General features: G+C 45.2%; 1 protein-coding gene across 2 annotated transcripts; it reads left to right on the forward strand.

Annotated features, from left to right (window-relative positions):
- The first annotated feature begins 1,775 nt into the window (after window positions 1–1,775).
- smim20 (small integral membrane protein 20) lies at window positions 1,776–16,145 on the forward strand. 2 transcript variants are annotated; one of them, XM_072496524.1, is made up of 4 exons: window positions 1,776–1,945; window positions 4,264–4,320; window positions 14,295–14,359; window positions 14,896–16,145. In XM_072496524.1, the coding sequence occupies exons 1-4, from the start codon at window positions 1,837–1,839 to the stop codon at window positions 14,899–14,901; spliced, it is 237 nt and encodes a 78-aa protein (XP_072352625.1). In that variant the 5' UTR covers window positions 1,776–1,836; the 3' UTR covers window positions 14,902–16,145. The 2 variants fall into 2 exon arrangements, with proteins under 2 accessions (XP_072352625.1, XP_072352626.1); XM_072496525.1 differs by lacking the exon at window positions 14,295–14,359.
- The last annotated feature ends 385 nt before the right edge of the window (window positions 16,146–16,530 follow it).

Raw genomic sequence — 16,530 nt, forward strand, 5'->3', positions numbered from 1 at the left:
AGATGCCCTGTCCCGCGGCATATGCGCCAGCGCGCAAGATGACCAACTCCGGACCATCACAATGACCTCTGTCACCCGGGGGTCACCCGGCTTCTTCCCTACATCAAGGCCCGCAATCTGCCCTACTCCACCGAGGAGGTCAGGGCCATGACCAGGGACTGCCGAATCTGCGCGGAGTGTAAGCCGCACTTCTATCGACCAGATAAGGCCCACCTGGTGAAGACACCCCGGCCCTTTGAGCGCCTCAGCATCGACTTTAAAGAGCCCCTCCCCTCTACCAACCGCAACGCGTATTTCCTCAACATTGTTGACGAGTACTCCCGCTTCCCCTTTGCAATCCCTTGCCCCGACATGACCGCGGTCACTGTCATTAAGGCCCTGCACAGTATCTTCACCTTGTTCCGTTTCCCCACTTACGTCCACAGTGACCAGGGCTCCTTGTTTATGAGCGATGAACTGCGTCAGTACCTGCTCGGTAAGGGCATCGCCTCAAGCAGGACTACCAGTTACAACCCCCAGGGAAACAGGCGGGTGGAGAGGGGGAACGTGATGGTATGGAAGGCCGTCCTACTGGCCCCACGGTCTAGGAATCTCCCAGTTTCCCGCTGGCAGGAGGTCCTCCCCGACGTGCTCCACTCCATTAGGTCACTCCTATGCACAGCCACGAACGAGACCCCTCATGACCGCCTATTTGTTTTCCCTAGGAAATCCACCTCCGGGGTCTCACTTCCGGCCTGGCTGATGACACCGGGGCCCGTACTCCTCCGAAAACACGTGAGGAGCCATAAGTCCGACCCCCTGGTCGAGAAGGTCCAGCTCCTTCACTCCAACCCCCAGTATGCCTACGTGGCGCACCCCGATGGCCGACAAGATACGGCCTCCCTCCGGGACCTGGCACCCGCAGGATCCACTGCAACCATCACCTACCCACCCCAACCTATACCGAACAGCGCCCCTGCCCCTGCATGGCCTACACCCCCCTCCTACACCCCCTCCCCCCATCGCCGACCTACAGGGATGAAGCTCCAGAATACACTCCCGGAGTCAACAGCCTTGCCCGCATCGACGAGTTCAACACCCGTGCCCGCAGCGAAACCAGAGCTCAGGCGATCGCAGCGCACGATCAAGGCGCCGGACAGACTCAACCTGTGAGCCACTTCACCCCCGCTGGACTTCAATTTTTTTAACAGGGGGCGAATGTGGTGAATGTATTACGGCAACCATTCACCACTGTATTGCATTGTGCTATGTTGTTGCTCTTGTGGGCTCCACCTATGGACCATTGTATCACATTACATCGCACTGTATCATGTTGGTGCCCTTGTGGGGACCTCCCTTGGGGGAGGTTTATCGACCTGCTGCCCTGCAGGCGGCTCTCAGTGCAGAGCAGTCACAGGCAGGTACAGTTCTAGCTGATTAAAACCACTGTTCACGTCAACTCTCCGTCTTGTGTGAATTGATGGTCGCATCACTTTGCCATCAAGGTCAAGAGACTCTAACATGCTCCTGAGTTCTTGATATTTCACCTTACCAAATGCCTTTTTATAAACTGCTACTTCGGCAAAATGGGGCTGGGCAAGTATTTGAAACAGAAACATGTAAACAAAAGCCAATAGGTGAAAGGTTAGCAGGTGAGCTTCAGCGCATGCGCTATGAACCGAATGATTCCCCGGAATTCCATTGTGACCAGCAGTTGCCTGTCTCAAAGATGGCGTCACGGCTTCATAACAATCACAATCCATTGCGCGCGCACGCGTTGCCCCCCCCCCCCCCCCCCGGACAGCGGAAGTGGTTGATGGAGCGTCTGTCTGCTGGTCCTGTCTCACTGGACGCGCCATGTCCGGGAACGCGCGGGCGGTGGTGTTGTTCGGGGGTTTCGCCGCTGTTCTGGGAGCTGCCTTTTACCCCATCTATTTCCGACCGCTGCTCAACACCGAGGAATATAGTGAGTGAGAGGGGCAGTGAACCTGTGTGCGGCGCGGAGCCCGCCAGGCCGCAGCGGTCACCGCATTGGGCTCGCCGCCTGGTGGGCGAGGCCTCGATGTTTCGGGGTGAAGGGTCAACGCGGTGTCTGTGGGCACGTGACAATCTCCCGGGTCAACCGACCGTTTAATTCAAAACATTCCGGGTCTGGGCCGGCCGTAACTGATCCAAACTCCACACCACCTCACATTGTCTCCCGCAAACCAACCCGAGCCACAACCTGGCACACTTGTTCTCATGAAATGTTGACGTTGTTTCCCCTTCCGTGTTTTTCCCAGCAGTTCGTGAGTTTTGTTTTCCAGCATCCGCAGTATTTTTTTATGTCATTGTACCTGGATTTACCACTGGTTCCTGTAACTTGATAGCGGGACAACACGTCCAATGTGTGCAGCCTCTCAGCGGCCCAGGCAGTGGGAAACAGCAGTGCTCTGTGTGATACTGAGCTCAGCTTCAGACCCCATACCCATCTCCGTGGAGTGGAGGATCACCGAACTTGCTCCAGGGATTGTGCAACTGTGAAGAATATCATAGGACATTTTAAAATGTATTTTAAAGATTTTATTTACCAGCTGTACAGATATTGTGAATTTATATCCTAGACTGACACCAAAGGTTTTTTGGAAACTCCTTTTACAGATGATTGGAAGGGAAGGGTTTGCAGATGCCAAAAGTAATATATTTTCCTTATGGGATATTTTACGACTGTCATATTAGTCATTGTTTCTGAAATATGTCTCACTATTTCAGTACTGTAAGTGCGTTGTAGGTTGCTGTGAGTGTTAGACTACATTGCCTCTCATTCTTCCACTCAAGTTCCAGGCTTTACACTCTAGTAGCAGGAGTAGGGGCTGTTTAGCACAGGGCTAAATCGCTGGCTTTGAAGGCAGGCCAGCAGCACAGTTCAATTCCCGTAACAGCCTCCCCGAACAGGTGCCGGAATGTGGTGACTAGGGGCTTTTCACAGTAACTTCATTGAAGCCTACTTGTGACAATAAGCGATTTTCGTTCATTAGTAGTGACATCATTCAATTTCTGTGCCTGCGAAGACCAGTGCGCATGTGTGGAAAGATGTTAGTGGCTACCTTGGATTGGCAGGAAACAAGGTGTATAAATACTGTGGCTACAAGACTAGGTCAGATGCTGGGAGTTCTGTGGTGAGTAGCCCACCTGATTTCCCCCCAAATGTTCCCTTCATCCATCAGGCACAAGTCTGGATTGTGATGAAATGCTCACACCTGCTTGGATGATTGAAGCTCCAACAACGCTCATGAAACTCAACACCATCTAGGACAAAACGGCCTGCTTGGTCGGTACCCCATTCACCAACATGAACATTCACCCTCCACTGCACCACATGTGCACGATGGCAATAGTGTGTACCAGCTACAAGATGTGCTGCAGTGACTTGCCAAGCTTCCTTCAACAGCACCTTCCAAACCTGCGACCTGTACTACCTAGAAGGATAAGAGCAACCGACGTGTGGGAGTACCAAATCTGATACCATAACTGTTTGTTCTTTCATTGGGTCAAAATCCTGGAATTCCCTTCCTAACAGCACTGTGGGTGTATGCACATATACCACATGGATTGCAGCAATTCAAGAAAGTGGCTCATCGCCACGTTCCGTTAGGGATAGGGAATAATTGCTAGTCTTTCCAGTGATGTTCACACCTCAAGAACAAAGTTGAATAAGCACAATGCCAACTGGAACATCAAGTTAGTCAAATATGATTTTCCCTTCGCAAACCCATGCTAGCTTTTCTTTATTAGTACTTGGTTGTCCAGATAGCTGTTAATTTTTATCCTAAGTTATTTCAAAATGCTTCCCCACCACTGATATTAAACTGACTGGCCTGCAGTTGTCAGATTTAACCTTGCTTCTCTCTCATCGCCCCCCCCCCCCCCCCCCCCCCAATTTTTTTGCCATCCTCCAGTCCTCTGGCCCTGTATCTAAGGAGAATTGGAAGATTATGGCCAACACTTGCAACAAATCTCACATGAAAGCAAATCTGCAGATATATTTCCCCCGGTTACTAAAGTGAACACAATTTTGGTGGCTGTACAATGTGGGTGATGTCATTGTCCTGACTTTTGTGCTAATCCTATCAACCACATGATCTTAGTCAGTTCAGATGATATTTGTTTGGAGCCTTTAAGACTACTTGTTCCTGAATATTTCTACTTCACAGTAAGCCCTACAGTTACACCGAAACAGGAGTGGACTACTATTATTTTGGAATGAATACATCATAATTACTTTGTGTAACTGCTTTTCAACAGGACAGGGGCAAAAGGTGAACAGAACTGGAATGAATCAGGAGGAAATTCAACCAGGAGGTGAGTGTTCAGATGTTGATGCTCGGTCAGTTATCATATTAATCCAGGAATAAAACCTAATTTGGAATTTTTGTTTGCTTTTAAAATTACTTTGTCAAAATAGATGATTGTGTTTACTGAGTAAAATTTCAGAAGTCTGCAAATTTGAGTAAATTATTTTTGTTTCATTTGCATACATCCAATCTTTTTGCTGTTGTGCGTGGTGTTGCTTTCTTAAATTTGCATTTTGTGTTGGTCCATTCTTCTAAAGAAGGAACAAATGCCAGATAAAAGTATACTTAACTCTGTTATTTTGACAGAATGCTGTAAAGCATATCCAATTAGTTAATTATTCTCAAACATTTGGTGGCGCTTTTGACTCGTCAAGCAGTAGATACACCAGGTTTTAGTACAGGGGCATCAATACCTGCTGTAAACTGAAATCCATTTGGTCTTCTGTTTCTGGGTTGCAAACGTTTATATTTCCGAATAGTTTGTGGAACACAAGTCCCTACAGTCCAGGTGATGGGGTACATACCCATAGTATTGATATTCCTACCATGGCATTGCCTACAGGCGTAACTTTCACATGGAAGTATTCAATGAATGGTACACTTCAGTGAATTTTATTTATAATAGATTTAGTTAAAGTGCTCTGTTATAGCATACACTGACATCTTTATAATTAATAATAATCTTTTATTATCACAAGTATGAAATTACTGTGAAAAGCCCCTAGTCATCACATTCTGGCGCCAGTTTGAGTAAGCTGGCATGGGAATTGAACCCGCGCTGCTGGCCTTGTTCTGCATTACAAACCAGCTATCTAGCCCATTGAGCTAAACCAGCCCCTAATTGAATGCATCGTATGAGAAAAAAGGATTTATTTACTTCAGTTTAAAACAAATCATTTAGTAGGTTATGCAGTCCTAATGTTGGACCAGAGTATTCTTCAGATCATCATGGTGGTGTAGGTACACCTACAGTGCTGCTAGGGAGAGAGTTCCAGGGTGGGTGTGGCAGGGCCACTGAGCTTTGATCTGATTCATTGGTTGTGAAATCGCTTAGCTTTATTTATAGCATTTTGTTTTTTTGTTATTTAACAAGGGGATGTAGTCTTGTGTTGTAGCTTCGCCAGGTTGCTATCTCATTTCAAGCCACACCTATTGCTACTCCTGGATGCTCTTGTCCACTCCTCATTGAACCAGGCTTGGCTCCCTGCCTTGATGGTAATGGTAATGATAGCATGTGCAGGTCTGAAGCTTGAGATTGGAAGAATACAGTTCTACTGCTGATGGTCCACATTATGTCGTGGATGCCTGGTTTTGAGCTGCTAGTTCTAAATACTATCCCATTTAGTACAGTGATAGTGCCACACAATGGGCATCAATTTGAAGATGCTTCTCCATCTTCTACCAATGCTTTGATGGACGAATGTATCTACATCAGTTAGATTGGTGAGGTTGAGGAAGTTTTCCCTTATGCTTTCCTTGTTCCCTCGCTACTGCAGGCCCAGTCTGACAGCTGTGTTTTTTGGGACTTGGCCAGTGAAGTCAGTACTGGTGTTATTGAGCCTGCCTTGGTGATAGAATTAAAGTGCCCCACCCAGAGTACATTCTGTACCCTTTTTCCCTCAATATTTTTACCACCTGCTGTTTAACATAGAGGAACACTTATTTATTAGCTGAGGGAGGACAATAAGGTGTAATCAGCAAGAGGTTTCTTTTTGCATGTTTGATATAAAAACATACAAAATAGGAGCAGAGGTAGGTTATTTGGCCCCTCAAGCCTGCTCTGCCTTTGAATAAGATCATGGCTGATAGTTTGTGTTGGGTACATTCCCATTTACGCATGATAACCTTTGATTCATTATAGGCAAACAAATCAATCTACCTCTGCCTTAAAAATATTCAGTGACCCAGTTTCCACTGCCTTCTCAAGCAGAGAGAGTTCCAATGTCACACAACTCTGAGAGGTTGACCCTTAATTTTAAAACCATGCCCAATAGGTCTGGACTCCCCCACAAGAGGAAACATCCTTTCAACGATCACCTAGTCAATACCGTTCTGGATCTTCTACTTCAATTAAGTCCCCTCATATTTTTCTAAAGTCTAGTGTAAACAAGCCCAGCCTTTCAACCCTATCCCCATAAGACAAGCCACTCATTTCAGGTATCGATTAGCAAACCTCTGAACCACCTCCAATGCATTTACATCCTTAAATAAGGAGATCATTTGGTGTGCCGTTTAGTTCTCAGTGCTGGGAGTTAAGGCAAGAGTGAGAGTTTTAGAGAATTAATTCTTTTTAAATCAACATAAATGGCTGGTAAATTTACAAGATTGCAAATTGCTGGGGGAAATTTGAAAATCTTTCCAACTTAAAGAAGGTAAAAACAGTGTTGCATAGTTGGACTAGCCAGGGGAGTAAATTAGGGCAGTTAGTAAACCGGTTCAGACCAGTTCCTTTAAGCAGGGGAAGCTGAGGCTATAAAAACAAGTTTGTTTAGTGCCTTCCATGGAGTGCCATTTTGTTCTGAGTGCTGGGAGTTGAGGTAAGAGTGGGAGTTTAAGGATGTGGGGGAGCGGAGATTCAAAATGAGTGGGAGCTGAGAGAGCGGAGATTTGAAAACAGCAGGAGCTAAGAATCAGAGCGGAGATTTAAAATGAGTGGGAGCTGAGAGTCAGAGTGGACATTGAAAAAGAGCGGGAGCTGAGAGTCTGAGCGGAGATTTAAAAAGAGCGGGAACACTTAGGGTAGCACAGTGGTTAGCACAGTTGCTTCACAGCTCCAGGGTCCCAAGTTTGATTTCTGCTTGGGTCACTGCCTGTGCAGAGTCTGCACGTTCTCCCCGTGCCTGCGTGGGTTTCCTCCGGGTGCTCCGGTTTCCTCCCACAGTCCAAAGATGTGCAGGTTTGGTGGATTGGCCATGCTAAATTGCCCTTCGTGTCCAAAAAGGTTAGGTGGGGTTACTGGGTTGCAGGTGTGGGCTTAAGTGGGATGCTATTTCCGGGGGCTGGTGCAGACTCGATGGGCCAGGTAGCCTCCTTCTGCAATGTAAATTCTATGAGCTGAAAGTCAGAGTGGAGATTCAAAAAGAGCGGGAGCTGAGAGTCAGAGCGGTGATCTAAAAAGAGTGGGAACTGAGGGGCCGAGCGGAGATTTAAAAAGAGTGGGAGCTGAGCGTCAAAACGGAAGCTGAGAGGGGCACATCTGGGCAGCGGGCTGAGTTTGAAAAACAATCCAGGAATGATATCATAGGTTCATTGGCTGCTCAGTAACTGCTAATTTGCATTACCTATTCTAAATTGCTTTCAGATTGAAGGCAAAAGGAGAAATATTTTGTAGATTAGAAAGATTTGAAAACCAGCTGGAAATTTTAAATTTAAAAAAACCCAAAGTAAATAAAATAGAGATGCAGGGCCAGGTGATGTGTTGATCCTGCATGATGTGGGAGCTGGTGGACCCCATAGAAAGTGCTGTTTGCTTGACGAACTTTGGCTCAGAGTTGATGAGCTGGATTCTGCGCTTCAGATGCTGCAACACATCAGGGAGGGGGCGAGGTACCTGGATACTGTGTTTCAGGAGACGGTCACACCTCTTAGATTAGCTACCTTGTATTTGGCTCGTAGTAAGGGACAGGACGATGTGACGCTGAGCGAGGTAGGTTGAGGGATCCAGGAGGCAGGGCTGCAGGACTCTCAGTCCTTGTGCTTATCTAACAGGTACCAGATTCTTGCCCCCCCGCTGTGGATTAAAGCGGGGAAGTAGGGTGGATGGCCAACTGATCACAGCACTGTGCTACAGGGAGCCATTAAAGTGGGGGAGAGAAAAGGAATGTAGTCGTAATTGGAAATAGTAGAGGCATATACTGTGACCAGGATCGAGACTCCCGAAAGTTGTGTTGCCTATCTGGTGCTCTGGTTCTGATAGGGTGGCACGATAGCCCAGTGGTTATCACTGTTGCTTCACAGCCCCAGAGACCCGGGTTCAATTCCCAGCTTGGGTCATTGTCTTGTGTGGAGTCTGCACGTTCTCCTTGTTATGTGAATTGGGCATTCTGAATTCTCCCTCGAGGTACTGGAACGGGCACCGGAGTGTGTGGCGACTAGGGGATTTTCACAGTAACCTCACTGCATTGTTAATGTAAGCCTACTTGTGACAATAATAAAGATTATTATCTCATCTGGGCTGCAGGGGATCTTGGAGTGGGAGGGTAAAGATCCAGTTGTTGTGGTTCATGTAGGTACCAACAACATAGGCAGAACAAGGATAGAGGTTCTGCTAAAGGAATATGAGCAGCTAGGGGTTGAATTAAAAAGCAGAACCAAAAAGTAATCCAGAGATTATTACCTGAGCCACAAGCTAATCAATACAGGGTCGATAAAAATAAAGAGGTAACTATGTGGCTCAAAGATTGTTGAGAGAAATGGCTTTGAATTCATGGAACATGGGCACCAGTCCTGGGGAAGAGCTAAATCATGCCGGGACCAGAATCCTGGGGTGGGGGTGGGGGGGGAGGGGGGTGTCACCAGTGCTGGGGTAGAGCTAAATCATGCCGGGACCAGAGTCCTGGGGGGGTGTAAGTGTGCAGGTTAATGATGAGGACTTTAAACTAGTTAAAGGGGGAGAGGGCTCCGGAGAGGTTAGTAAAGTTTCCAGAACACGTAATAGAACAGAGAATGAAAAGTGGCAGGAATGTAACTTCGGATAAGGGGACAAGTATGAGAAGAGGGGTGGTCAACCCAGAACTGAGGGTGTTGTACCTAAATGCACACAGTATACAAAACAAGGTAATTGGGCTTGTAGTGCATATTTGATTGGCAGGTACGATGCTGTGGGTGTGGGCATCACAGACGTGGCTTCAAGGGGATCAGGCCTGGGATCTAAATATCCAAGGATATATGTCCCATTGAAAGGACAGGCAAATGGGGCGGGGTTTGCCTTGTCAGTAAGAAATTAAATTAAATCGATGGTAAGAGGCAATTATAGGGTTGGAAGGCATAGAATCAATTTGGTTAGAGTTGAGGAATGGCCAAATAAAAGGACCCTGATGGGAGTTATATACAGGTCCCCGAGCAGCAGTCAGGATGTGGGGCAGAAAATAAACAACAACGGCAATATTACAATAATTATCGGGGACTTCAATATGCAGGTGGACTGGGAAAATCGGGTTGTAGCAGATCCCAAGAAAAGGAATTCATGCAATGTCCACCAGATGTTTTTTTTGAGCAGCTTGTGGTAGAACCCACTAGGGGACAGGCAATTCTGGATTTGGTGATGTGTAATGAGTCAGACTTGATAGAGAATTTAAGGTGAAGGAACCCATGGGAGGCAGTGACTACAATATGATAGAACGTCAGACTCCTATTCATTGACTACAGCTCTGCCTTCAACACCATAATCCCAGCCAAGCTCCTATCAAAGCTCCAAAACCTCGAACTTGGCTCCTCACTCTGCAACTGGATCCTCGACTTTCAGACCCATAGACCACAATCAGTAAGGATAAACAACAATACTTCCTCCCCTATAGTCCTCAATGTCAGCGACTCGCAAAGCTGCGTACTTAGCCCCCTACTATGCTCCCTATACACAAACGACTGTGCGGCAAAGTTTGGTTCCAACTCCATCTACAAGTTTGCTGATGACATGACCGTTGTGGGTCAGATCTCGAGCAATGATGAGTCAGAATACAGGAGGGAGATAGAGAACCTAGTGGAGTGGTGTAACAACAACAATCTCTCCCTCGATGCCAGAAAAACGAAAGAGCTGGTCATTGACTTCAGCATGCAAAGACACCCCTGTCTGCATCAATGATGCCGAAGTGGAGGTGGTTGACAGCTTTAAATTTCTAGGTGTGCACATCACCAGAGAATCCCCACAGTGCAGAAGGAGGCCATTCATCCCATCGGGTCTGCACCAACCCTCTGAAAGAGCAGTCCACCCAAGACCACTTCCCTGCCCCATCCCAATGACCCCTTAATCTAACTACATATTTTTGGACACTTAAGGAGCAATTTACCCAGGACAAGCCACCTAACCTGCACATCTTTGGACTGTGGGAGAAACCGAAGCACCCGGAGGAAACCCACGCAGACACGGGGAGAACGTGCAAACTCCACACAGTCACCCAATGTCAGAATTGAACTCCGGTCCCTGGGGCTGTCGGGCAGCAGTGCCACTGTGGCGCCACCAACAGTCTGTCCTGGTCCACCCACGTCGATGCTACAACCAAGAAAGCACAACAGAGCCTATACTTTCTCAGGAAACTTAGGAAATTCGGCATGTCCTCTTTGACTCTTACCAACTTTTACAGATGCACCATAGAAAACATCCTATCTGGCTGCATCACAGCCTGGTATAGCAACTGCTTGGCCTAAGACCGTAAGAAACTACAGAGAGTCGTGAACACAGCCCAGTCCATCGCACAAACCTGCCTCCCATCCATTGACTCTGTCTACACTATCGGGCAGGAAATACAAAAGTCTGAGAACACGGATTAACAGATTCAAAAACAGCTTCTTCCCCGCTGTTACCAGACTCCTAAACGACACTCTTATGGACTGATCTGATCTCTTCATACATCTTCTCTACTGAGTAGTACTACACTCCTGTATGCTTCACCAAATGCCTGTGTCTATGTATTTATATTGTGTATTTATGTTTGCCCTATTTTTTTAATGTGTGGAATGATCTGAACTGTAAGCAGAACAATACTTTTCACTGTACCTCGATACATGTGACAATAAAGAAATCCAATCCAATTTACCCTACAGTTTGAGAGGGAGAAGCTTGAATCAGATGTAACGGTATTACAATTGAATAACGGTAACTACAAAACCATGAGGGAGGAGCTGACCAAAGTTGGTTGGAAGGGGAGCCGAGCAGGGAAGACAGTGGAACAGCAATGGCGGGCATTTTTCCGGGTTATTCGGGAGGCATAACAGAAATTCATCCCAAAGAGGAGGAAACATGTTTAGGGAGGCAACCCATGGCTGACGAGGGAAGTCAGGGACAGCATAAAAGCAAAAGAACAAGCATACAATGTGATGAAGATTAGTGGGAAGCCTTTAAAAGCAAGCAGACGACAATAAAACAAGGGGAGAAGAGAAGAAATATGAGTAAGCTAGCAAGTAATATAAAAGAAGATTTCAAGAGTTTTTTTGGATTATATAAAAGGTAAGAGGCAAGAATGGACATTGGACCACTGGAAAATAAGGTTGGAGAAATAGTAATGGGGAATAAAGAAATGGCAGGGGAACTGAATAGGTACTTTGCACCAGTCTTCATGTTGGAAGACACCAGTGGCATACTAGAACTTCAAGTGAGTCGGGGGGCAGAGATGAGTGTAGTGGCCATCACTAAGGCAAAGGTGCCGGGGAAGCTGAAAGCAACCTAGGAATTGAAATCACCCGGACCGGATGAACTACGCTCCAGGATTCTGAAGGAGCTGGTTGAGGAGATTGTGGAGGCATTGGTGATGATCTTTCAAGAATCACTGGAGTCTGGGATGGACTCAAGAGGATTGGAAAATGGCTAATCACCCTGTTTAAGAAGGGAGGGAGGCAGAAGATGGGAAATTCTAGGCTGCTTGACTTCGCTCATTGGTAAGATTTTCGAGTCCATTATTAAGGATAAGATTGCAGAGTACTTAGAAGTGCATGGTAGAATAGGGCTGAGTCAGCACGGCATTGTCAATGGGATGTCATGCTTCGCAAATCTGTTAAAATTCTTTGAGGAGGTAACAGAAAAGTTAGACAAAAGAGAGTATTGAAAGTCAAAGAGATCTAGGAGTACAGGTCCACAGGTCATTGAAAGGGGCAACACAGGTGGAGAAGGTCGTCAAGAAGGCATACGGCATGCTTGCCTTCATTGGCCGGGGCATTGAGTATAAGAATTGGCAAGTCATGTTGCAGCTGTATAGAACCTTAGTTAGGCCACACTTGGAGTATAGTGTTCAATTCTGGTCGCCACACTACCAGAAGGATGTGGAGGCTTTAGAGAGGGTGCAGAAGAGATTTACCAGAATGTTGCCTGGTATGGAGGGCATTAGCTATGAGGAGCGGTTGAATAAACTCGGTTTGTTCTCACTGGAACGAAGGAGGTTGAGGGGAGACCTGATAGAGGTATACAAAATTATGAGGGGCATAGACAGAGTGGATAGTCAGAGGCTTTTCCCCAGGGTAGAGGGGTCAATTACTAGGGGGCATAGGTTTAAGGTGAGAGGGGCAAGGTTTAGAGTAGATGTACGAGGCAAGTTTTTTACGCAGAGGGTAGTGGGTGCCTGGAACTCGCTACCGGAGGAGGTGGTGGAAGCAGGGATGATAGTGACATTTAAGGGGCATCTTGACAAATACATGAATAGGATGGGAATAGAGGGATACGGACCCAGGAAGTGTAGAAGATTGTAGTTTAGTTGGGCAGCATGGTCGGCACGGGCTTGGAGGGCCGAAGGGCCTGTTCCTGTGCTGTACATTTCGCCTTTGACAAGGTGCTGCACAGGAGGTTGTTAAATGAAATAACCCATAATGTTAGGGGCAAGGTACTGGCATGGATAGAGGATTGGCTGACTCCTAGGAGACAGAGTGCGGACAAAGAGGCCTTTTTCAGAATGGCAGCCGGTGACTAGTGGTGCCCTGCAGGATCAGTGTTGGGACCACAACGATTCACTGTATACATTAACGATCTGGAAGAAGAACCCGAGGGCACTGTTGCTAAGTTTGCAGATGATCCAAAGATATGTAGAGAGACAGGTAGTATTGAGGAAGCGGGAGGCTGTCGAAGGACTTGGACAGGCTGGGAGAGTGAGCAAAGAAGTGGCATAAGAAATACAATGTGGAAAAGTGTGAGGTTAATTACTTTAGTGGGCAGAATAGAGGTATAGACAATTTTCTAAATGGGGAAAGGATTTGGAAATGTGAAGCACAAAGGGACTTGGGAGTCCTAGTTCAGGATTCTTGTTAACATGCAGGTATAGTTGGCAGTCAGGAAAGCAAATGCAATGTCAGCATTCACTTTGAGATGGCTAGAATACAAGGGATGTACTGCTGAGGCTGTCTCAAGCTCTGGTCAGACCTCATTTGGAATATTGTGAGCAATTTTGGGCCCTGTACCTAAGGAAGGATATGCTGGCCTTGGAGGGGGTCCAGAGGAGGTTCACAAGAATGATCCTGGGAATTAGCGGCTTGTCATATGAGGAGCGGTTGAGAAATCTGGGTCTGTACTCAATGGAGTTTAGAAGGATGAGGGGGGATCTCATTGAAACTTACAGAATGCTGAGAGGCCTAGATAGAGTGGACGTGGAGAAGATGTTTCCACTAGTAGGAGAAACTAGAATCCAAGGGCACAGCCGAAGACTGAAGGGGCGATCCTTTAAAACTGAGATGAGGAGGAGGAATTTCTTCAGATTGAGGGTGGTGAATCTGTGAAACTCTTTGCCGCAGCAGTGGAGGCTAAGTCACTGTCTTTAAGACAGACAAATAGGTTTTTGATTAATAAGGGGATCAGGGGTTACAGGGAGAAAGCAGGAAAATGGGGATGAGAAACATATCAGCCATGATCGAATGGTGGAGCAGATTCGATGGGCCAAACGTCCTAATTCTGCTCCTATATCTTATGGTCTTATGGGTCTTTTGGACCAAATCTGCGCGCACTATTCAAGCCACAGTCTGTCCAATTCCCTGTTTATTTGAAGCATAACATCCTTTTATGTTCAGTTCCTCTCCTAATGGAGGATAGCTTCCATTCACCTTCTTAGCTGCACCTGCATGCTAACATTTTGTGACTCGTGCTGAGAACACCCTAGATCTCTCTGTATTCTGCAGTCATTCTCCATTTAAATAAGATTTTTTTATTTTTCCTGCCAAAGTGAACAATTTCACATTTTCTCACATTATACTTCCATCTGCCAGATTTTTGCCCACTCATCATTCAACCTTCCATCTGCAAACTCTGTATGTCGTCTTCACTACATACATTCCAACATATCTTTTTGGCAGGTTTCTTGAACAGTACCCAGGGATTTGAAGGACAAGTCTGGCTGAAATTTGACACAAGTCCATTGGTGAGGAGATGAATGTGTCTTTATTCTGTTTGACGCATAGGTGATCCATCCAGTTTTTTTAGTTATTGATAGTGGCATGATACAACTGAGTGGTTTGCTCAGCCATTTCACAGGGCAGTTAGGAATCAAGCATGTTGCTGTGGTTCTGTAGTCACATATAGATCAAACCAGATAAGGAAGACATATTTCCTTCCATTAAGGGCATTAGTGAATCAAGTAGAATTTTACAACAATCCAAAAGTTTCATGTTCAGGTTTTTTTTAAATTCCAAATTTATTTAATTAACTCATTCTCCAGCTGCTGTGGTGGGACTTGAACTCATGTCTTTGAATCATTAGTTCGCATCTCTGGGTTACTAATCCATTAACATTACCACAGTACTACTGTATCTGTGATTTGTTCTTGTTATTTAATTATTTTCATGAAATATAGTTTGTATTTTAATTGTGCCTATCCTCCTGAATGTGAATACATTGAGAGTATAACCTAATTTGTCATTATCCCCACTTGACAACTTTTTGTCTCTTTTGTTTAAGGAATGAAAGTCTGGTCCGACCCCTTCAATAGGAAGTAATCTCACCATTGATCAGTTATTACGAAGAACCCCTTCAGAGACTAGCTATTATTTGATGCCAATTTTATTTGCGTGATGTGGAAAAGAAATTCCTATAGGCTGCATTTCATTACTTCGTTTATCTGTTAAAGATAAGATTTACAGTTTGAAATGTGTTTTGCTATTAAGTTCCCCACGTTTTCAGTGTTGAAGTGTTATGACTTTCTCCGACTTGACGTAGTCGGCGCTAAGCGTAACTTCAACTATGTAACGGTGTTGTTTGATTTGTTTCTATCATTGATCATGTTGTCTTTATGTTTGTATGCTGCATTGTGATTTCACCCAAGTTCACAAATTTATTACAAATTAAAGGTCATTGTACATAATAAATCTTTTTTAAAAAGTCAGCCCTTATCCTGATGAACAACAGAACTTTAATGTGATGAGGCTTTATGGATTAATAATAGGTTCAAATAGATATTCCAATGACAGTCACAAAAAGCTTGCAAATTAGCTGTCAATTTCATAGAAGAGACAATCCTCGAAGTTTCATATTTATGCAGATTTGTTTTAAAACCTTGCAAGTAATTAAAACAAGATTCCCCTGAAATGAATCATGTGAATATTGCAATTAGATAAGAGAACGTGTTGGGTAAAGTTTATGCAATACAGCAGAACACCGTTCTGTAAAATTACAAAGCCTCCCTAACTGCGGCTTTCCCTGTTTCACGGGGGGAGCAGTCAAATTGGAGGAAAAGCTGCTTAATTAGCAAAGATTTGTGCTGTGTTTTTCAAATTGATCTACTTATACTTGATGAAAAATATATTCTGGTTACACTTCCTGACTAGCTTTGCTAGAGAGTGATACACAACATGGTTTATGTAATTACATTTTCATTTATAAATGTGCACAGTTGGGTTTCAAGAGATAATTTGGATAAAAATGTATTGTGTACAAGAAAAAAAATTGCAATTTACAACACTAGAATGGGAGGTTCCAGGAGCTGCCAGCTGTCAGTCATTTAGTGTAGTAAAGGATGAATTAGATATTTAAAAATGATTTAGATTTACTTAACCAAAAGGAATGTTCAGCAAGAGAGCTTCTACTTCAGATCCAAATCCAGTGGCCTAGCTTTGTAATCAATGATCACACACCTATCTTTCTCTATATATTTATTCATAGAGTCTTGTATCTACCATTCATCTATAATAAAGTGCCACTCAAATCCATAACATCTGAATGTTGTGTTTGTAATAGAGCGTGTTACGTGGCTGAAATAATCACCATCATATTGCATGATTATATCACCCCACGCACATCAGATGGTAGGTGTAGGAAATGGAAACTATACCATGTTGGAACACGAGGAGGAGGCTGGTAGTAAATTGTTGAGGAAGGGTTGTTATGACATATATGATTTTAAACTGCTTGATGCTGGAACTCTGGCAATTTGACGTGGTCCTGGGGATTTATCGTTGCTAAATAAATTCTGTGCGGATTAAGGAAGGCAACATGGTGTTGAGCCCAGAGAGGGTCAATGAAGTCTTCAGGGAGTTCTACGGGAAGTTATACGAGTCGGAACCCCCGAGGGGAGAGGAAGGGATGAGGCAGTTTATG

This window comes from Scyliorhinus torazame, chromosome 3 (genome assembly GCF_047496885.1).
Source record: "Scyliorhinus torazame isolate Kashiwa2021f chromosome 3, sScyTor2.1, whole genome shotgun sequence".
In the NCBI taxonomy this organism is placed as follows: Eukaryota; Metazoa; Chordata; class Chondrichthyes; order Carcharhiniformes; family Scyliorhinidae; genus Scyliorhinus; species Scyliorhinus torazame.

What these genes read in the sequence shown, in the direction of transcription:
- smim20 (XM_072496524.1), top strand. Translation starts at nt 1,837, where the DNA reads ATGTCCGGGAACGCGCGGGCGGTGGTGTTGTTCGGGGGTTTCGCCGCT. An exon ending in GCTCAACACCGAGGAATATA is followed by an intron (nt 1,946 to 4,263) that starts GTGAGTGAGAGG and finishes GCTTTTCAACAG; the next exon opens with GACAGGGGCAAAAGGTGAAC. An exon ending in GGAGGAAATTCAACCAGGAG is followed by an intron (nt 4,321 to 14,294) that starts GTGAGTGTTCAG and finishes TCTTTTTGGCAG; the next exon opens with GTTTCTTGAACAGTACCCAG.